This window comes from Scophthalmus maximus, chromosome 10 (genome assembly GCF_022379125.1).
Source record: "Scophthalmus maximus strain ysfricsl-2021 chromosome 10, ASM2237912v1, whole genome shotgun sequence".
Classification (NCBI taxonomy): Eukaryota; Metazoa; Chordata; class Actinopteri; order Pleuronectiformes; family Scophthalmidae; genus Scophthalmus; species Scophthalmus maximus.
This window is the reverse complement of record NC_061524.1, coordinates 1328879-1351928: the sequence shown is the minus strand read 5'-3', so window position 1 is coordinate 1351928 and position 23050 is coordinate 1328879. Positions and strand designations below refer to the sequence as shown.

At 44.9% G+C, this 23050-nt stretch overlaps 1 protein-coding gene across 6 annotated transcripts in view; it reads left to right on the top strand.

Moving 5' to 3' along the window:
* The window catches only part of atrnl1a (attractin-like 1a), a 148908-nt gene that overhangs the window by 57791 nt on the left and 68067 nt on the right, over positions 1-23050 (top strand). For all 6 annotated transcript variants that reach the window (XM_035605647.2, XM_035605644.2, XM_035605651.2 and 3 more), the window contains 5 exons: positions 3510-3603; positions 11148-11200; positions 17229-17323; positions 18958-19036; positions 20353-20510. In XM_035605647.2, coding sequence (XP_035461540.2) covers positions 3510-3603; positions 11148-11200; positions 17229-17323; positions 18958-19036; positions 20353-20510 — 479 coding nt within the window. The remainder of the gene's footprint in view (positions 1-3509; positions 3604-11147; positions 11201-17228; positions 17324-18957; positions 19037-20352; positions 20511-23050) is intronic.

Sequence of the window (23050 nt, the reverse complement as noted above, 5' to 3'; positions counted from 1 at the left end):
TGTGTGTGTGTGTGTGTGTGTGTGTGTGTGTGTGTGTGTGTGTGTGTGTGTGTGTGTGTGTGTGTGTGTGTGTGTGTGTGTGTGTGTGTGTTTAAGAAATATGTATGTTTAGTGTCGATAAGTTTAGTTTTGTCCAACGTGTGGTTCTGGGCTCAATTGTACAAAATACATCTGGAGTAACGTCTATCACCAAGAAGACATTTTTTTATTCTTTACTTTTCCTGTGTGCTCATCCCTCTCGGGATTAAGATGAAGGAGCAGTCAACAGGTTCAGGAGGATTATTCTCTAATGTTTTCACTCTGACTTATTTCCTCATCTTTGACTGACTCACACACACACACACACACACACACACACACACACACACACCCTGACGAGAAGCGTCTTTTGTGTTGTGTGAACACGCGGAGGCAGTGGGCTGAGAAATTGTATTCTCTTCAGGGGGTCTTGAACGAGTCGTGGGAAATATGATTTATTTCAAATCAGCCTTTTTTTTTGCAAAGAGATCAGGTTTCTTTTTTTATTGTGGCTCATTTCTGTGTTGTCAGCAAGTGTTTGGTGCGTGATGTGCTTTTCTCCTTCGTCCGTTTCATTCACCCTCCTCCTCCTCCTTCCATCCTTCGCCTCCTCTGTGATGTGATTGTGATGCGTCGGATGAGTCAAGTGCTTATTTCACCATAAGGAGTTTAAATGTCTGAATGAATGGATTCATTTTTTATTGAAAGCAAAAAGCATGAACAGCTACAGCTTTAATCAAGTGTACAGATTCATATTCAGTTAGTTTTTCTGTATTGACTGTATAAAAAGGCCTAACGTAGATCTTATTGGACCTGTTACTCGTCTTTAGATCTGACAGAAGTCTTTCATGAACCGTTGCGCGTGTCGCGCCCTGAGACGAGCCTCCGCTCGTGTGTCTGTCTGTGCGTGGATGTTTTCAAGCATGACTTTGAGTATTGCACTGTAACGCGCTGACGCCTCGGGGTTGAACGTGAGGGTGTCACGTTCCTGGAGCAGCCTCCGGGCCACTGGTCACCGTCTCCGCAGCTTCACCACAGAATATAAAAGGTGAAGGACGCAGTGCTTTGTCTTTTTGATATTTATTCAGTCAGTATTGTGCTTTGATTTGAATATCAAATTTAATTTGCCCCGCCACATAAGCCATCTCTCACATAAAGCAGATACTTGTGGTACACACACACACACACACACACACACACACACACACAGAGAAACGGAGCAGAAGAAATACAGACAGAAATATCTCTCGTCTGCCGACTGTTCTCCTCATTGTTGAATGTTGAATGTCGATGCGATGTTCACTCCACACTGATGCTGTTACATAACTTGATTTATCCATTAGAAACTTGGTTTTTTTTGGATGTGAATTTGACCACGTAAGGTTCGTAGCGTGCTTGCTTAAAAAAACAAAAACAAACCACACTTTGACGTCTTCTCAGTAACCGGGGGAGACGAGGGGACAGACAAGGTGTTTTTTCACGATCAGAATCGACCTCATTGTCACTGTAGGTGCATCCAACGAAATAAAATATTGCTACACAAAAAACACACAGTTGACTAAACACACAGAGCAGAGAATGAAAAGACAGTAATCATCCTTTTGTTTTACCAGCATGGTCCCGTTGGGATACAGTGTCTCTTCTCACACCGGCTCCATCATTTGGACTTGGATTGGCTCTTAGTGAGGAGAATCCTTAGGACCTAGTCGGTGCAACAGGCGTCACAACGCGTCTGGACTTAGATCGTCTCCTTGCGACAAACTTGGCTTAAGAACAGTTGGTGCAACCGTCCCCTGGAGAAAAAAGGCCGATGCCGCCACGTCTTCGATTCGGCCAGATGTTAGGTAGATAGTTATCACGTCAGAGATGTGAGTCGTTTCCCAATCAGACCTTTTCTCTGACTGGAGATGAAACGCCGCCGCCGCCGCCGCGTGTGACGCTCAGGGGTTCACAGCGCCGCCACGTTTGTTTTGTGCACTTCTCTCTCTCTGAAATTTAACTTTGTCTTCTTCCCACGTTACAGACGTAGAGATTGTGTAATGTGAGTCTTCATTGTTCCTGTAATCGGGACCTTTGACATTTTACAGTTAGTGAAATCTGAGCACAGTTAATTCACTGGCGGCCTCACAGAATCTTCTTCTCTGGCTCCGTCCTCCTCCGTCTCCCCTGTTCTCAGTATTTGGCAAGAGTCGCTGGCAGAACCCGTGCGTGCATATGCATTTCTCTGAGCCGTGTCCTTTGTTTGCCTTTGACTCTCCACAAAATCAATATTGTATGAAGAGCGGGGGAGCGACCCGCGGCCGCACCAACACACCTGTGATTCGTCGTATTGTCTCACGTTCCTCATCTCAGAAGCGTCACAGTCCAGTATGAAAACTGTGCAAAAGGTTTTCTCTCTTTGTGACATGTGATTTCAAGTAATGGACTGAAATCATATGTTGTTAATGTTGCTGGCGACACATCCGGCCTGCGGAAATTCAAACGCTCCGCCGTGCAACCTTGGACTTCTCGATATCTAAACATTTAAAAGCAGCGTCAGTGTGTCCGCTACCTTGAAGTTGTTGTGTGTGAGCAGGTGAATTGGATCGGGGAGGGAAGAGGCCGTTCTCCTCGGCTGTGCCTTGACCTGAGCGCACCGCTGTTTTATTATGCCGCCCGTCTCGGAGCCAATTGGGGAAAGAAAAAAAAGCACAAAGTCAATTCAGTTGGAGAGGGACACACACACACACACTCACACACACACACACACACACACACATGCAGAAGTGATCCAGTGTCTCGGCTGCATCATGCTCCGCTTCCACATTCTAAAACGATTAAAGAGATTAGACTCGCTGTAAACACAAGCAGGCCAGTGACTCTGACTCAGAGCGGGTCCACCTGCACCTGCAACCGTGCACCGATTGGACGGCGCCAGCTGTCAGTCAGGCCGTATCCACGCTCCAGTGTAAACAGTCAATGTCCACTTCTACACCCAGCAACGACCGTGGAGTCCGTCCTCCATTTTGAAAGGAACCCCGTCACAGCAGGTCGTAACAACTACAGACACTTAAAATGTTCATACGCTTCATATCAGTTGTGTTTTCAACAGAAATCATCTCCAGAAAAAGACCTTGTGTTGCCCCAGAAACTATTTCTGCCCGGTTTCTTCTCAAAGGAAAAGTTTAAAGGTTCATCAGGAACAGTTTTGCCAGAGAAAAAGGGAAACGTGAGAAAACATCTCTACTGTGTCTGAACACCTGTTCAGAGTGAGAACGACTTTGTGGATAAGTGATTTGCCCTTTTCCTGCTCTTCTCACTCTTTTCACCGTAGCGTTCGTCTTTTGTTCTTCTTCTCATTCCGTTCTCCCTTCTCCTTAGAAAGAGTATCGATACTGTAATTTGTCCCCATTTCATCACCAGATTTCAAAAATAAAATCCTAACTCTCTCTGTCTCTCTCTCTCTCTCTCTCTCTCTCTCTCTCTCTCTCTCTCTCTCTCTCTATTTGCAGCATGTAAATGTAACAGCCACGCCAGCGTGTGCCACGTCAACACGGGGAAGTGTTTCTGCACCACCAAGGGCATCAAGGGAGACCAGTGTCAGCTGTGAGTATAAATATATTCATATATAAATATATATATATCATCACATAACCTAAAAAAGATGAGAACACGCACACGTTCCCCCCCATCTTTCAGGCTCTCGCTCATTAGCTGATCCAATTAAATGATAAAGAAAATATGTACAACAGTCAGAATATTAAAGGTTCGACTGATCGCCTGGCAACACAGTTTGACAACAAGCCAAGATGGCCGCACGGCGACAGCGTCCAGATAAGGCAATCAGAAGACGCTTTGGCATCAGGGTGAGAAAAAAACGTTCCTGGTTGCCAAAAAGATACAAAGAACAGTGTGTGCGTGTGCGTGTGCGCGTGCGCGCGCGTGTGTGCGTGCGTGTGTGTGTGTGTGTGTGTGTGTGTGTTCTCCCTGACTGTGCCAGACTTGACCGCTGCAGCGTTACAATATCCTAAATGGCTTGGCCGAGCAACGCACCACGGAGACGGCCTGAAAACTGCTGCATCGATAAAACCAGCCTGCAAAGCTAGAAAGCAGAGATAGAGCGGACACACACACACACACACACACACACACACGCACACACACACGTGTGTTTGTGTTTGTTCAACAAGAGAGACATACTGTACAGCACGATGAAACAAGAAACTGAAGCAATCGGACACATCTCTTCTCTCTGTTTAAACTGGGATGTTATTGATTATAGATACCTGTGTGTGCGTGCGTGTGTGTGTGCGTGTGTGTGTGCGTGCGTGCGTGCGTGCATGTGTGTGTGTGTGTGTCAGTTGTTAATGTGTTTATATAGTCTCATACAGTGTCCCTGGTCTCTCTCCTGAGGCTTTTACCTGAGCTGCGCTATCACAGTTCACTTTATTAGATCCAGTTGTTTCCAATGTGTCTGAGTAGTGATGTGTTCAGAATCTCACAATGTTAAGGTAAACGGATCCGCTCCTTTGTCCAGATCCACGACAGAATTCAGTGGATTCTTTTTTGGCTTATGTTCATGATCAGGTCATAAAATCAGGCATCAATCAATGAAGTCCTGCTGGATATTCACTAATGCAGGACCAAGACTTTCTGTCTTCAGGTGAAATGATATTAATTTTATTCTCTGAGCATCTCATCAGACAAAGTAAATTAATATCGTTCTTTAAAGATTATTTCACATCAAATAGTGTCATATTACATAATTCATGTCTGCAGTCGCACAAACATTTTCATTTGTTCTTTTTAAGCTTTTGTCCGTTTTGTTACAGTGAAAAAATAAAATACTTTGTCATGTTTCAAGTTACCACACACACACACACACACACACACACACAGCTTGAATCATACTAGAACTGAAAAAGTACATTTTTTTTCAACCCTCACCTTAAACTCTGACCTTTACGTCTCGCCGCCGTGTGCGAACCTCAAATAACCTGAGTGATCGCCGACTCCAGCTCAGCTGCCGACGTTGACGTGACTCAGAGCGAGACGACCTGCTGCACGTTAAAACACTCGCTCCACATGTTTCCTGTCGGCAGCGATCAGCGTCTCTTCGCTCTCATGTTGCACAGACACACATGTTCGTCTGCACGTGGACGTTAACACCTTTGTCATCTTTTTCATTAAAAAAGAAAAGTACAGAGCCAGAGATATTTCAACAAATCATTACAACTTGCAGCATCTGCCACCACGACCTCTGTGTCCGTGCGACGGACGTGTGTTCGCTCAACAGATACGACGACAGGTCGCTCTCATTATCATATGCTCGTCAAATATTGGCAAAAAATCGTGAACAACACCCGGCGGGAGTCGAGCATGAGTGAGCTTTGAATCGGCCTCGGTTCTGTTGAACACTTGGCGTCTGTGTCAGGTTTTTTCTTTTCTTTTTTAAGCGTAATGTTTCTTCTCAGCGCACACCAATATTTCATTATTCTGGAGGCTCCGCGGAGGCCGAGAGCAGAAACCGTGTGTTTGTGTGTGTTCACTTGTGCGTCCCTAAGCCCGTGTGCTGCAGCCGCTTTCACCTTTGATTTCATCCCCCCTCCTCCTCCTCCTCTGTCACAGCTCTGTTTGTTTTGGTTGAGTCACTCCAAAATGGTGTCCCACGCAGAGCCTCCATTTGTTTGTCATTTTGATTATGAACGAGCAATTTCTCTCAGGGGGCGAATGGCAAAGCCCTCAGGCTGCAGTGTGTGTGTGTGTGTGTGTGTGTGCGTGTGCGTGTGTGCGTGCGTGTGTGTGTGTGTGTTTTTGAATCTAAGAGTCAGGTATAATGGGTCCATTAGGTAAAGCGAGTGCTTTTTTTTTATTATTGAACAGACAACTTGTCTGTTTCTTTTGTTTGTCCGTCACAAACAAATAGTTTCTCATAATATTTCTCATCTGACAGAACTAATCACCTCAGGACCTATTTATTATAGACAGAAGCAAATAAAAGCACTTTGACGTCATGGTTACAATAAGCACGCAATTAATTTGTCCATATTTTGGTCGTTTTAAAAAAAGGTTTATAATTGTAATTTTGGGGGGGTCTACTCTAAAGGGTTAACATACTGTAATGTTAAAAATATATGAAATATACGAAACGCTGTGGGTACAGGACTCTGTAATAACAGCTGGTCTACAGACGTGTAGCTCCGAGTGTGGAGGTGACGGGTCAAGATGGCTGGAACAGGGTGAGATGCTCGCCAGATGTTACCCTGCTGTTTCCGTGTAGTCACACGTCTAATTCACAACATTCACAAATGATCCAACGCGTGTGGACTTTTTGTTTTCATGTTACTTCTCATCAGCACTTGATTCCTCCTTGTTTTCCCTGATGTTGCCTCGTCTGACGAGTTGATGCGGCTTTAATTGGACTCCTCCATATGTAGAGAACTCCACTAATTGACTTGTACTTTGCATCTTTTCACCGTATGCGACTGGGGAGTGTGTTTATGCTTTTAAATATTTGTAATATTGAATGTCAAAAAAAACACACTGGTGATTTGGTACACTTTCACATGTCACTGACTGCACAGTGTGACTTTAACGCTTCCTCTTCATCTTAACTGTTGAAACATGGACACACTGCTGTAATGAAATAACACACACACACACACACGAGCAGGACAAATGTTGTTGTGACCTTTAATCCCCAGTCTGTCCGTCCGTCTGTCTCTGTGTGCACGAGCTGAGTCCGAGTGTGTTTTAAGTGGTGAGGTACTCCCGTCCTGTGTGGCCCTCATCTCGTCCCCAGTAGGTTGTTGTAAGCAGCTTAAGTGTCCATCCCCGTTTTGTTGTAGCTCTGCGTCCAGGACTTTAGTGTCCCCCATGAGAGGAAACCCCCCACCACCATTCATCCTCTTTGAAGACTGCTCATCCCTCTTCTCTGTGGCTCGACCGTGTCGGATTTAGCAACATGCATAAATGTGAAAACCGTTTGGTCAGCCTCAGGATCTAGCTGGCCTCTTAAAGTGTTATTGTCTACATGGAATTAAAGCTGCATCGCTAGCATATAGGAGCTTTCAAGCTAGCTGGTTGACGTGTTAGCTCATCAGCTAGTAGCTAGTTTGCTAGGAAGCATATTGAGATTGACTGCTCATCCCTTGGGTTTAAAAAAATACATAATTATGAAAACCTTTTTGACAGCCTCAGGATCAAGCTAGCTTACTGGCTGCATGGCTGTAGCATCTTTGGTCATCTTCATTTGTTGTTCTTAGATGGAATGAAAGCTGCATCGCCTGTAGCATTTATCTGAACTTTCAAGCTAGCGAGGTGACTAACAGCAAAGTCAACGTGTTAGCTCGCCAGCTAGCAACTAGCTGATGGGCATTTGTTATTGTTTTATAGAATCAATAGAAGCTTCATTACTAGCATATTGGAACTTTGAAGCTAGCGAGGTGACTAACAGCAAAGTCAACGTGTTAGCTCGCCAGCTAGCAACTAGCTGATGGGCATGTGTTATTGTTTTATAGAATCAATAGAAGCTTCATTACTAGCATATTGGAACTTTGAAGCTAGCGAGGTGACTACCAGCGAAGTCAACGTCACCAGCTAGCAAGGAGCTGGTGAGCTAACACTCCATGAGCTAGTGTCATGGATTTGAAAGCGATTCACCTTTTGACCGGCTTCGTTTCCATGGCGTCGACAGCTGAGGCTCATGAGTAGCCATTTTCAGTTCAATGACCGCACCAGCAGACATTAAGATTTTCATTTGTTATTGTTTTAGGGAATCAAAAGAAGCTTCATTACTAGAATATAGGAACTTTCAAGCTAGCTAGTTGACTAACAGCAACGTAAGCTTGTTTGCTAGTGTGCTAGCAGCATGTTGAGAGCACAAAGTTAGGCCATCAATGGTGGAACTTTGTAGCTTAGTCACTTTAGTTCAATGACAAAACCAACTGGACATAAAAGACCTTTCTCAGGCAGGTTTTCTTTTCTTTTTTTGATTGTTTTATAGATGTCCGCCATCTTCAGGACTCCAGGAAGGCGTAACAATATGCATGCGTGAGCAGTGAACCAATGAACAAGCTCATTCTTATCGTGTTGTGGGCCTCAGATTAACAGTTGTAGGAGGACGGAGTGGACCAGGTTCACGCTACTGATTCCTTCCCAGGTATCAGCAGCCGAGGCTAATGTTTTATCTCCTCTGAGGGAGGAAGATACATTTTTTAATACCTGGGAATATGACTGTAGCTTCAAGAAGAAGATGTGTAGTGATTAAACCCCACAATGGAAGTTTACTTTTTGGACCATATTTGGCTCCTGGGAACTTGCGACATAACATTTATCACAATAAATCTTCTTGTGCTGAAATAGGCTCCTCAACGTTCTCCTCTGTGGCCGTCGTCCTCTTGAGATGGAGCTGCTCTTTCACCAGGTCTCTTCTCTGGATCTCACCCTCCTGGTTTAATGAGCGCCTCTCATCCCGTCCTCAGCTTCTTGTCTCGTCTCCACCGCTGAAGGACGACCTCTGTCTTTTTTCCGGAGGGTGATCGGCGGCCAAACCTCGCAGAATGTCACTCTCAGCATTTTTTCTTAAACCTTATTTTGAAATCCCTTCATAGATGCGACCTTGAATTTGTGATCCATTTCACCAGCTTTCTCCTTAACAAGGACTTTTTTTAAATTCACTGATGCAGCGAAGTCAAACAGACAATTATTGGAAGCATCACAAACAAGTGTAAATAAGTTAGAAGAAATTTAACCCGGACAATATAATATTTCTTGTTTGACAATTCCCTGAAAATAAACCAGCCAACTGTCAACATGTTCCGACATCACCAACCAAAATCCTACTGGATCCTACAAAAGATGCTCATGTCTCTTAAAAAACATATTTTTGAAACGAAAGAATTAAGTGTATATATATATATATATATATATGTATATAAAATATTCAAGGGTTTGCTACATACGCATAATTATTTTTAATAAAATACTTTTATTGTTGTTGAAAATTTGAAAAATTCGGACTACCACTATCATTTTCCTTTGACTATCTTATCTCAACCCAGAGAAAGTGAAAACAGACTGTAGTGAATCTGCACTAACCAAATGTATTTATAGAAATTTACCCTTCACATTGCGTTTGCACATTTTTGAATATGATAAGTAATATAAGGGAGGAAACTGGATATTTTAGAACAGATGAAAAGAAAATGAAATGAATTGAAACTGGTTTCAGCTTTAAATCATGTCTCTTTTTATATCTAGTAAGTGATTCTGTATCAAAGCCATAACAGAAGAATTACCGTGTGCTGCCAACTGAAGTGAAATGTGAGGACAATTAGCCTCTTGGAACGGACCAAATAGTAGATTTTATTAATTTACTTCCTCTTTATTTTTTCATCCAGGACTCAAATGGCCTTTTTACAGCGACTCGTGTGCCGCTGTGAGAGACCAAAGCTTCTCGCTGTTTGGTTTTGTTTTAGTGCCGTTGTAAACTCCTGATGGAGGGCGGAAGCGCCGCTGCGGTTTAAAACATCGTCCTTGGAGCGGCTTTATGGAAGGATGAAATATTCAGTATCCAGCGCTGCTCTGTGACCTTCTGCAGCGCTGCCAGAGAATCCACAAACACCCCGGCTGTAAACCTCACCTGCCCTCTTGTTTCCCTTTCAATTATTCCTCCTCTTCTTTTTGAACCTTTCTTATTCTTTTCCCCTGTCCTTTTATTTGTTTGTGTTTTCTCCTCAACCTTGCTCCCTCCATCTTATTGTCCATATTTAGTAAAAGAGACGTGCATATGGGTTTGATAACCAGCGAGTTCCTTTTTTCCCTCTACGCTGCCACGATACAGCATTTCGTCACGCTGTTGCAATGTCAATAAATACTTTGTTTTCTTTTTTGAACTGGTCCAGATGGAAACCACACACACAAGAATAAGATTCATATTACTCCATCAAAAAGGACACGTTAGAAGGCCCGACGTTATTACAACAATTACCCGTCACATTTTTAACATTTCTTTCCCATTTAGCTCAAAGTGGAAGTCTGTTTTTTGTTCTCTGCTGCCAAGGCAGTAAACTCCGATCGGTGGAGTGAACCACCTCGGGTCCGCGTCAGGTCCGTCTTGACACTTTAATGACTCTGAAGCATTCATCATTCCTTCATGATAACTGGAAATAAACCTTACAGCCCTTGGGGGCCTTAATTACATTTGCTGAGTGTTTGAATTTTCATTATTCTTAAGAGTCCTTTGGTCCCTGCTCCTCGTGGCCCTTTGAAACGCCTGCAAATGCAGTTATGCATTGAAAAAATCCATGAGCTTTCTAATCAGAACATCTATTTTTCTTTTTTCTTTTTTTCTTAAGCTACAGTAATTGTGTTATGGTGGAGCTCACTGGTCATCAGAGACTTTCCCCCTTAAGCTAAAGGTCACAACTTTCAACCACAGCCAATTACTGTCCATCAGCTAATGTGTCTTCTTCTTAAAAGACGCTCGGCCTCCATCTGGTCACAGTGGAGAGCAGAGACGTGGAGGACACGTCTGAGGGAAAAGAAAATTACAAGCTGAGGAGGTTCTGGTTTTGACAACAGTGACGGACGGGACCTGATTTATAAAGTTTTGCTTTACTGCGTCCAATTGATTGAAACTGGTGACCGATGTTCTTGCAGATGCACAACCTCTGTTTTTGAACACATCCGAGACCCATCTCTCACGCTGTAGTGTGTGTGTGTGTGTGTGTGTGTGTGTGTGTGTGTGTGTGTGTGTGTGTGTGTGTGTGTGTGTGTGTGTGTGTGTGTGTGTGTGTGTGTGTGTGTGTGTGTGTGTGTGTGTGTGTGTGTGTGTGTGTGTGTGTGTGTGTGTGTGTGTGTGTGTGTGTGTGTGCGCGCCCCTGGGAAAAATATAGCATCTATAGCAGGATGGGACTGTCATGGGAAATAACTTTGCACAGAGTTGCAGGAACACAATACCTGCAGCAAGGGCCACCTGACACGCACACAACCACACAAACACACACACACACACACACTACTCCAAAAATAAAAGTCTGTCTTTGTAAAAGAAGTCAGCTTGTGTTGAATGTTAATGTCTTTTTATTCTTTCTCTCTTATTTATTTTTCCACTCTCCGCCTGTGTCTCCTCTCCGCTGTCGTTCCAGATGTGACTCAGAGAACCGTTACCTTGGTAACCCTCTCCGGGGAACATGTTATTGTAAGTAATCCTGCAACACAAACACACACACACACACACACACACACACATACCTAAATTGTGCCCGCACACATTGTTTATCTTTCCTGTAAGGAAGGAAGGCATCCAGAGAGCTGCTCCTGACCTTGAGTGGCTGGAGTTCATATTTATTCCCATGACGCATCATAGACTCGAATGAAGAGACTGCCGTTTGATTTGAACTAGATCAAACATTATTGACAGAAAAGTGCACAAATAGAGCGGTCGAGCTCATGTGTCTCGTGGTTCTGTCTCCTGAATCTGTCTCCTCAGTCTGGTGGAAGCAGGACGGAACAGGTTTCTGTCAAAAATGGTATTTAAATTCACTTGACTTGTCATAGAGCAGCGGAATTAAATTCTAACAAATTGTCAAATCATCGTCTAGAGGCAGAATAATAGGTAGTGGGATTCTTCAAAATCTGTGGAGAAGCATAAGAATACACTGGAGGCGTCGGCCTCAACACGACGTTAACAACTCTCATCCAACCTCAAATCAAAGACACAACCCATACAACCATTTAGCAAAATGACCACCTGAAACCTTCGTGGTTCCGTCCTGGTTAAATTTCAGGCAGCTACACGTGTTGGTTCAGAAAAAGGGGAGGATTGTGGTACGCAAGAGACGGTATGTAAATCCTACTCTACTGGGTTTAAACCTTCCATCCTCATGCTGCGTTCACACCCAACGGTCTCAACTCCAGGTCCTTCAGGTCTACGGTGGTAAAACTGCTGTTTCTGAGACACATGCAGGTGAAAGCAGCACTAACATTTCCAGAGATGATGTGAAACATTCCAATAGAGAATTCCATCTCTGTGCAGCAGGTAAACGCAGAGACAGAGTTCCTGGTTCCAGATGCTCCCAGCGTCACACTAACTTAGCTCATTTGCAACAAACTGCTGCGTTTCCCTCTAGAGGGCGACCGAAGGAGGAAAGTGAAAACAGATGTTTGGTTTGACACGAGCACATGTTCACTCGCTCTGCATCGCCCTCACGCACACACACGTGACTCGTACACAAATGCACTCTCTGAGCTGCGTTAATACTGTAGCACACTCAAGTCCTGTCGGTGTCGATAGCGTCGTCGTTGGAACGAGGGAGGTTCTGAAGGTCGCAGCAGTCAGAGGAGTCGAGCCACAGGTCGTACCGGTCGCCTCGCACACGCCTGTGATCATAAGAAGAACTACAAGATGTTAACGGTGCTGCTACAAAAGCTTTTATTAACCTTCGACAGGAAGGTTCTGTTACGGTTTGTAGGATTACGGACACAAAAAACTACAGAACGCATTTGCATGAAACTTGCTGGAAGGAAGGAACATGGGCCGAGAAAGAATCTGTTTCATTTCTGGACAAATTGGCCGATCCAGGAACTTTTAAAATCTATTTCTTTAACATTGCGAGGTGGGACGTTGGGTGCTGATATATCTAAGATTGTGTAAGATTTGGTGCAGCCTGATTGAATGTGTGGGGAATGACTGTTGGGCCACAATCTAGTCTTGAGAAGCCGTGCAAGGCACAGAGTCAGAAAGAGGAGCAGCAGTTGGTTAGATAAATCCCGTGTGGTATATTATCTTACACATCCTGTAGAGAAGCTTTAACGCCTTTTCGCCATGTTGGGGTTTTTTTGGCAACTAGGTGTAGAATTGGGGGCGTGGTCTGACGCTGTATCCACGATACCCTGCTTTATTGTCTATTTCACAGTAAATTGACCATAATGTAAAAAATGAACATCATGTATTGAAGAAGACTTGAAAGGTGAGATTGAACCATCAACTCCTCAGGAAAATGTTCTACCGACGTTATAGATCAAGTGAGAAGGAGAGTCGGTTCTCACAGTTGCCCTCTGCTGGTCAGTACACAGAATGCAGGCTTTCAGGCACTTCTTCGTAGGCCTCACTTTCCGGACCCGGTGACTCCGTCCATTGTTAATATCCAGTCTGTGGGTCAGCTGACTGCAGGACGGAGGTTTGGAGGCACTAGATGGCACCAACGTAATGTCCTCGGTCAGTATCATGAAAGAGCTTTAGATAATTGCACTAGGCTCGTTTTAGTGGCTCTTAAGGTCTGTGGGTTCGCGGCTCCCTGGACGTCACTGTGGCTGCGCCTGTGTGTGTGTGTGTGTGTGTGTGTGTGTGTGTGTGTGTGCGTGTTTGTGTTTGACTACATTATGTTCTGTCATTAATGTGACATTATCTTTTCTGCTGTCTGTGAAATGGGCCTCGCTTTGTTTGAACAAGAGCAAACACACTCAGATGTACACACATGAATGCACACAGAAGCCCTTCTCCCTCTCACACACACACACAAACACACACACACACACACACGCGCATACAGAGTGTGTGTGAGTGTGTATAAATCACTGATTTAAAAGCCATCCATTTGCTTGTACTTTCAGGAAAGCAGCTGAGGTCAATATATGCTTTATAAATGTCATCGGAAGGAAGGTGATGGTTGGAAATAAAAAAAATAGAAATAGTACTTGTGGTGCTGCAGCACAGAGGCATGAACTGACGTTGATCCTGTCGAGCCCGACGGACTCGTCATGTCTTCAGACGGAGGATTTCATTTTCGTGTTTGGCCTCTTAAACAATAGAAAGAAAGGAACGTCTGCTGTCCGTGTCACATCGCACGCAGAAACTTGTTCTCCACAATATTAACGAGGCGCAGTCACAAATTCCCCCTTTGATGAAACGTTTTCATCAGACTGATAAATGTCAGCGTTCGGCACATTGGCAGCCGCGTCCCTCGTCTCGGGCCGAGGACGGAGCGGCGGCGAGCGCGACGCTCCGGTTGAGTTAACTCTGTCGTATTGAACCGACCGGTCGATTGATGGAAAAGCAACTTTGCTGCTTAATGAGTTCGCCCCCAAGTCAGGCTCCGCATTTATGAGCTGGCATCGCCAGGACAACGCTTTAATAAACCGCTGTCATCTTCCATCACAGTCAGCTACAAGGGGGGAGGGGGGGCGTCTAATTAGGGACGGCCACCGAGTGCCCCGTCACTTCTTACTTGGAACGACCAGCAGTCGGTGGAAGCACCAGCCGACCACCAGTCAGCGCCGCCTGCTGCCCCGGGGCATGCTGGGAAAGCTTCGTCAGGCCGAAGCAAAGCGGCTCCGATGTTTACTGACAAGCTCACAATCCCAATTAAAAGACAATTAGTGATAGAAAAAAAAAAGGTCTTGTCGCAGATTCAGAGCTCAGAGCAGTTGTACGGTGATAATCAGCAAGTCAGCACCGCTCCTCCGGCCCGAGGCCGTTCATTAGTCCCTCGGTCCGGCTTCAGTCCAGGACGCCTGGATGTTTGATGACGGGTCGTCTGCGCAGACGCCTCACAGACGTAGATGAATTGGTCCAATCAGGCCACAACGCTTTGTTGAAATCCAATAGTTCCCCTCGAAAAAAACTGCATTCAAAAATATTCTCACTGATTTTAGATTAGTTTGAGTAAATGTTGATTTTGTTATTACATAATGTCATGTCTTCAGTGACACAACATATTATTATTTAATTGCTGATAATAATTTTTAGTAGCAACCAGAGATGAATACCCAATATCCAAGGGCTTATTACTTTCTTCTGATTTTTGAAAACACGCATCACTTTCCTACTTTGTGTGTGTGTGTGTGTGTGTGTGTGTGTGTGTGTGTGTGTGTGTGTGTGTGTGTGTGTGTGTGTGTGTGTGTGTGTGTGTGTGTGTGTGTGTGTGTGTGTGTGTGTGTGTGTGTGTGTGTGTGTGTGTGTGTGTGTGTGTGTGCTTCTGTTCCACCCGCCTCACCACCTTTAAAAACAGAAAGTATTGATTTTCATTGTGTTCTGGATTTTCACCGACTCAGAGTTTATAAATCATCTCCAGTTGAGACCGATGTGATCGTTGCGACGAGACGTCCTTCAAATCCTTTCAATAAATGGCGGTCACCTGACCTCATGCATACATTACCTTACATTACCTCCAGGTTCACCTTGACCTCCGGTCGGGTGCCGGTCTCAAATCAAGTGTTTACCTCAGCGTCCTTGTGTTGACGAACCCGTCTCCTCGCCGACTCCGTCAGGCGGCTGTTGCAAATGGGAAATAATGAGTTGTTAACAAGCGTCAAATGAAACGTCGGCGAGAGATTCAGACGTCGACATCACATTATGTTCCAGCCGAGACATTTCTCTTCCGTCTTTTTATTTTGTTTCACGTTTGGCGGAATCATCTTACATATCATGTTAACAACATCGGCCCATCCGTGAACCCCAGGAAATCGCCGTGGACTGTTTCTATTCCGGTTGGTCTCGGGGATTGGTAACACCTTCGCTGTTTCCTCGATCCCGATTCATCCGCAGCGAGACTGCCTGAGTGGAACTGCCGTCAGATTTCCCTCGGTTGGGATTTGTAATTAAGTTGAGATGAACTTTTAAACCGTGTTGACGCTCTTCCTGCAAACAGCCCTGAAATCCAACATATTGGAAAACCCGCTGAGGGACTGGGGTGATTTGATTTTGTGCTGTTCTCTCATTTGTTTGTTTAACTGTGCAGACACGTCCCACCTGTAAAGACTCACACACACACACACACACACACACACACACGTGTGAATAAACCTGTGAATATAATCAGGAACTCGCAACACACACACACACACACACACACACACACACACACACACACACACACACACACACACACACACACACACACACACACACACACACACACACACACACACACACACACACACGAGTCTCTATCCAGTTAAAAACGCCCAAACACTCTGAAGTTGTGCCGTCAACCCTTTTGGGATAAACAGCCGAGCGGCGTCGGAGCAGCGTCTGCCTGCGAGCGAGGGGGAGACGGAGATGTTGTCTTTGATCTGACGATATCTCTGCTGCTCGGGCTAACTCGCCGTGACGGCTGAACAAAACACCAGTGTTTGTCAAACACGATTTGCTTTGGTCTCGGTTACCGCCCTGGGATTGTACACTCGGTTGAGAGGAAGGTGATGACTGAGCACTTCTCCCTCTCTCATTTATACAGTGAGTGTCACACACAGTGGTTCTGCTCAAAAAGGTTGGTTGTTGCCAACCGCCGTTAAAAACGACGAAGAAGAAGAAGAAGAAGAAGAGTGTACAACCAGTCACGTGGCGATCTCTCATCTCCTTTTAAGGAGCCGCACGTCGTCCATCTTTATGTTCAGTCTGTGTTATTGACATGATGAAGTTCTCAACGTTCGTCATGTGACAAGTCGTGGCTCAAACCGCAAATCTGACTTTTTATTCAAGTGAACAACAACGACAGACAACTTTCATTCTTCTAAACTGAGGAACTGTGTTCTGAACTGTGTGGAAACATCAACCTGTCACTGAGCTTTGACAAAAGAATCAGTTGGATGCAAACGCACACAGTTAGTCCTCGTCTGCGTTCCCCTCCCGTCCCCCCGTCCCCCCGTCCCCCCGTCCCCCCGTCAGGCAGCCAGACAAGGTGACCCACCGGGGCTCCTGCTGTCAGTCCAGATGTTGAATCACCGTGATTCTCTCTCTGTCGCTCGCCGTTCGTCGGCCATTGTCCCGTTTGACAAAGAGCCGCGTCCAGACGCCCGGCGGGGAGACGCTTTCAAAAGATGATCAAACCTCTCTGAGCGAACATGAGTATTCAGACGCTGTGTTTTATTGATCGGGGACCGTTTGCTCGTCTAAGAGAGTGTCATCCTCATCGGCCGCACTCGTCTTCATATTTGTCCAACTAATACCCAAATACATAACAGCGCGCGTGTGTGTGCGTGTGTCTATTGTGATCTCTGAGCTGAAGTCTTATTCGTCTAATTGAATATCGACTCACGTCTGCCGCGTGTTTTACTTCCATAAATCTGTCTGTGTTTGACGACCTGGGATGGAGGCGTTATTAGGAATGGGAAAACCAAACGTGAACCCTTAAAAAGACGTCATCAAAATAAGAAAATAATATGAACTGATGTAGGATTCTTTTGCAAATATTGCTTCTGCCTTTGTCTCTTCCTCCGTTGTCCAGACAACCTGCTGATCGATTACCAGTTCACCTTCAGTTTGCTTCAGGAAGACGACCGCTACTACACCGCCATCAACTTCATGGCGACACCTGAGCAGGTAACGCTTCCGCGCGCACACACACACACACACACACACACACACACGCATCACACACGTGCATCACACGCATCACACACACACACACACACACGCATCACACACACACACACACGCGCATCACACACACACACGCATCACACGCATCACACACACACGCGCATCACACGCACACACACACGCGCGCATCACACGCACAAACACACACACACACACACGCATCACACACACACATCACACATCACACACACATCACACGCATCACACACACACACATCACACATCACACACACACACATCACGCACACATCACACATCACACACACACACACATCACACATCACACACACATCACACGCATCACACACACACATCACACACACATCACACACACACACACACACACACACACACGCATCACACATCACACACACATCACACGCACAAACACACACACACACGCATCACACACACACACATCACGCACACATCACACATCACACATCACACACGCATCACACGCATCACACACACACATCACACACACATCACACACACACACACACACACACACACACACACACACAGGAGGGATTGATGAGTTGTTGTTCCTCTGAACGATCTTGGGTTTGTGATTCCTCGAGCTGTTCTACTTGATATGCGACGACTTCACCACTCGGTTGTCTGACACATGACTGATGTCAGACCTGTTGTCGTCGATGTCTCTTTGGGTTTTAACACCATCAAACCACGTTGGCTCGCAGAGAAACTTCTCTCTGAATTTACGTCTTGACGTTGATGTCCTTGGGTGGAGTTCAGATTTCATGACGGACACTCATCACCCAGAGGACGTTTACTCTCTCGCTTCCTTCACACCGACAGGCGAAGGAGCGATTTGGGAAAATAAACACTTGGCAACGTCTGCAGACGAGGGAACTAGATGATGATCAATAACTTTATGGAATGGTGCGAGGGTTGTCCAAAACTAAGGAGAGGGCTGGTTGATGGTGGTGAGTCATCACCGAATCCCAAACCCATAGAAGAATGATGCTGTTCTCAGACGTGAGCCCTGAGATTGTGCGAGTCATTCTGGGGCGTCTGCTTAGAGGATGGAGTGTTTCTCACCTGCGTCCTGGCTGCGACCCAGTTCCCCCACGGATTGGGAGAATAAACTTGACCCGATTTGACTTGAGGACGAAGTTAAAGGGAACGTCTAGTCCGTCTGCCGTCAAGAAGTGCCAGAGATTCTCCACTTCTATCGAACCTGGTTTTTCCTGCTCGGCGCCTGAAGGTGTGTTCTGGCACAACTCCCGAGGGGGAGGAGAGGACAGAGGTCAGAGGTCAGCACATTCACATTCGCCCTGGGTGACACAAGTTGAGGTGGACGGTAGAAATGTTGCAGCACAGAATTCTCTGGTTGCATTTCGCGAACGGACACGAGAGTAACAAGGTCGACGGACCCGGAGGAAAGTCAGTCAAACACGTGGTCGCGGACGAATCTCCACGGTGGTCAACAAATAAAAGAAATGAAATGAAACTGTGTCTGAAAAAACATTACTTCTTTATTCCACTTATTCCATCTACTTTACGTCAAAATCAGTAACTCGACCTTGCTTCTTTCTTTTTTACTGCAGGCCAACAAGAATCTGGACATGTCCATCAACGCCTCCAACAACTTCGACCTCAACATCACCTGGTCCTTGAGCTCAACAGGTAGAAAACTCACTCACATATTTATTTATTTATAGAAAAAGTTATATGTTCGGTTTCTCTGCGGCGGAAGTTGTTACGCCTCAGGTGTGTTTCCACCTTCAGAGACTTCACCACGTCCATAAAGCTCCTCACTTTTCACTTTATCAGCATGAAAGTTGGCACAGATAATGTTCAGATGTTGTTTTATGGATTATTAAAGGTCTCACAAGTGTTACTGTTATATAGATACCAGGATTATTCATGTGGACACTGTATCTGTATTTTTCTTTTTCCATCTGAGGAAAGGGCCTCGAGCGTGAGAGGTGAAGTAGTTCATATCAAGAATGTGCCGAAGGTTTGATTTAGATGATTCTTCTTCAGACCTTAATTAGAAGATAGATTTAGAATATATATTGAACGTTTTACATTAGAAGTTCTGTTTAGGCTAAATTGAAAAGGAATTTTGGGTAAAAACATTTAAAAGCAATATGTTAAATCTTAGAAAGACGTTCCAGTTCTGTTGGACTTGACAGCGAGCTGTAATATAAATATGCAATTAGATATTATTTTGTGTGAAACAGTGGTGGATGTCGTGTGGAACCATATTTATTCCTGCAGTCAACACATCTTCCGCTCGTGGCCGAATTAAAAAAAAGGGTCAGATCCGCTTCCTGCTCCCGGGAACTCTGACAAAACACATCACACGCTGTTTTTGAGTTTTGGCATCAGGGCATTTTTATTTGTTACATTTTTTACATTTTTTTCCCTCCTGATTTCAATTAAGATAAAAAGCGCTGCGCTTCCACACTGACAGTGTCCCGGGGCCCAGAGCCTCTTCAGTGTGGGACTGAGGGCCTGTGTGTGTGTGTGTGTGTGTGTGTGTGTGTGTGTGTGTGTGTGTGTGTGTGTGTGTGTGTGTGTGTGTGTGTGTGTGTGTGTGTGTGTGTGTGTGTGTGTGTGTGTGTGTGTGTGTGTGTGTGTCATTGTGAGTGTTTGTGCGATTGCGTAGTTTCTTTGCTCCTCATCACAACACGTGTTCGACAGTAAGTCGCTCTGATTAAAACTTTCATTCCGCTCTTATCCCACTTTCTGTCTGTGTCACTGTAACTCTCAAATTGAGCCGCAGTTATTACGGTATCACCCAATGACAGAGCTTCTGCCCATGAACACAAACCTGGAACCAGTGACACTTGACTTTTCGTACCTTTTTTTTACGTCTTCGAAAGTTTGCGTCTCCTCCGAGTTTGCAAAGAAGGAAAATGTGAATTTCCTGTGTTTCCATCGACTGTTTTGGTTTTGCCGTACATCTTCTTCACACGCCCCTCTGTCGCTCGCAGCCGGCACCATCTCGGGCGAAGAGATGCCGATCATCGCTCGGACCAACATCAAGGAGCACAGGGACAGTCTCTCCTGCGAGAAGTTCAACTTCAGGCTCCACCACAACATCACCTTCTACGTCTACGTGTCCAACTTCAGCTGGCCCATCAAGATCCAGGTAGGCAGCCTGCACTTAAACATCTATTTGAACAGATCTGTGAATAGGAAGAACTCCTCATCTTCAGTGACTCAAACTGTTTGACGAGCGTCAGATCCCAGTGAAATCAGATTAATATATCAATATCATATCAATAATTCTTCTGTTTGTCGAGGGAACGTGTTGAAATCCTGCCCCAACGTTTAAATAACAATGGTTTTATGGTTAATAAAGTTTATTATTATTATCTTCGCTTGTTTTAAAAGTCGTACATTATATAAGTTGATGTGATGTGGGCATTGTAGTTTTCTAATGACAATATGTGTAAAAACAAGTTTTTTAAATTCATGTAATAAGGTTTTAAAGTTTTATTGATAAACGGCTCAAATGTTGTGGAGAACTTTTCTCTGTAAAGACGAACTGTACAGCCGCCATATTGGGTTCAGGCGTTTGTATCATCATCATCATCATCATCGTCGTCGAGTCTTCTCAGGAGCCGCGTCTCTGCGAGTCATGACAAGACGTCGACCATAAACTATTCTGAAAAGTGTTTGGCAAATCTGCCATCACATTTAATGATCTGTGCGTTTTTCAATGTCTCTCCATCAATTACGCGGCGGCGGCGGATTAAATCTGCAGGCGGCAGCCGCACACACACACACACACACACACACACACACACACACACACACACACACACACACTAACATATTCACACTCCGGCCTTATGATCCGTTAAATTGAAGTAGACTTTTAGCGGTGATATTTTAAGATGACTGCCGTGCGGCGTGCGGGGCTGCGAGCTGACGGATGGAGTCAAGAAGTGGCAGGACGGAGGAATGAGGCGACCGGCTGGTTTTTAAACTGATGTCGGGACGCTCGTACAGTCACGACGTCCAAAATGGAGGCTTGGTTTATTGAGGAGATGAGGGAGGAAGACGGCAGGTCTGGAGAAGGATGGAGATGTGAAGCAGAGGATGGATGAATTGATAGATGAGGAAAAATGCATTAGCTACATCATCAAGATGCAGCGACATCAGTGTCCAGGTCCAAAGCTCGTCTGATCCCAGTTGTTTCTGTATGTGAACGCGTCACTGCACCTCGTTACGGGTCGTTTGTGCATCGATCGCTCTCCTCGTGTGCGTTTCCCATTAACGCCACATTATCAGATCTGCTAATATCGGCCGGTTGAAAGGTGATACGATAACGTCAGACGCTCGCTCCCTGTGTAACCTGAGAGGCTCTCGGCGGGTCCGGTCCCGCGACCTTGGCGACTTACGACGCCGGAACAGGGCGAGGATGAGAAATTGTCCTGAGAATTGGTCACGACGCGGAGCTGATGTGTTGGATCTGACCACAAACACACAGTGACCAGAGGAGAGGAAGACGTCCCATCGTCAGACAATGTGGAATGGTTTGTTCTTCCCAGGACGACGACGACTTTGGCTCCTTGACCTTTAATTCAGTGCCGCCTCTTCTCTTTCAGTGTTTTACCTTGTCCCCTGACGATTCCTTCAAGCCTCTCCTGAAACACAACCATCAGAACCCTTTTGGTCCAAACGTCTTCTAGAATCGTGAAGAATCACAGCCGTCGTTTGTCCCGTGGCATTTGTTTGATTATGTTTAATTTCTAATCAACAATATGGATTTCGTATTGACGGAGACACTTGAAGGAAACGTCAGCGGATCAGAATCAAAATGTCTTCTTCATCCTACAGCCGAGTCCAGTAGCCTCTGATCCAACCTCTTCTTGGGAGGTTATGTTTTAACCCCCGTGCGTCTTTGTTTGAGTCAAAAACCAAGAATGAATCTAAAAAAAAAAATGGTGCGGATCTGTACAAAGTAATATTTTCACAAATTCAGATTTCCCAGGGAATATCTGATGGATCTTGATGGACAGAATCAGGCATATTTTAGGGCACTGACAAATACGAGTGTGTGTAATTTGATGTGGAGCCCAATAAAAATCTGTATCTAGTTAATGAGTAAGTGGTTTCATATAAAAGGGCTGTTGGAGGAATGAACTCTAGTAAACTTTGCTGCTTCTTGGAGAAACTAGAAAGACTTTTTTAATTCCGATTGTTGTTCCGCAATCTTGAACAATGAAATTCAGATTCTGGAAGTATGATGATGACAGTGAGTTTTATTTGGCACTTTAACAGTCATAAAAGTGAAATGCAGTCCTGAGTGATTGTTGGTGTGTTATTGTTAAAGTGTGTCTGAGGCCTCGGACTTTAATGTGGACCGCGACCGCAGAGCTGGAATGTGCCGTTAATTTAAAAATCCATAAACTAGTAACTTAATCATGAATCAGTAATTACCACGGTGATAAATTTGAACTGACGCTGCCGGAGAATCTAATCTCATAGTTTTCTGAATTATCATAGATGGAGAGTTTTTCTTTTCCTTCATGATTTATATATCTTGGGCTCGGCCAAGAATCAAGAGACATAAACATTTGTCAAATAGGCAAAAACAGCTTTGAGTGCTCCTTTTCGATTTTTATCTTTTATTTTTTAACAAATTCATGGAGTAAGGTTCAGTCTGAACAGGTTAGTTTT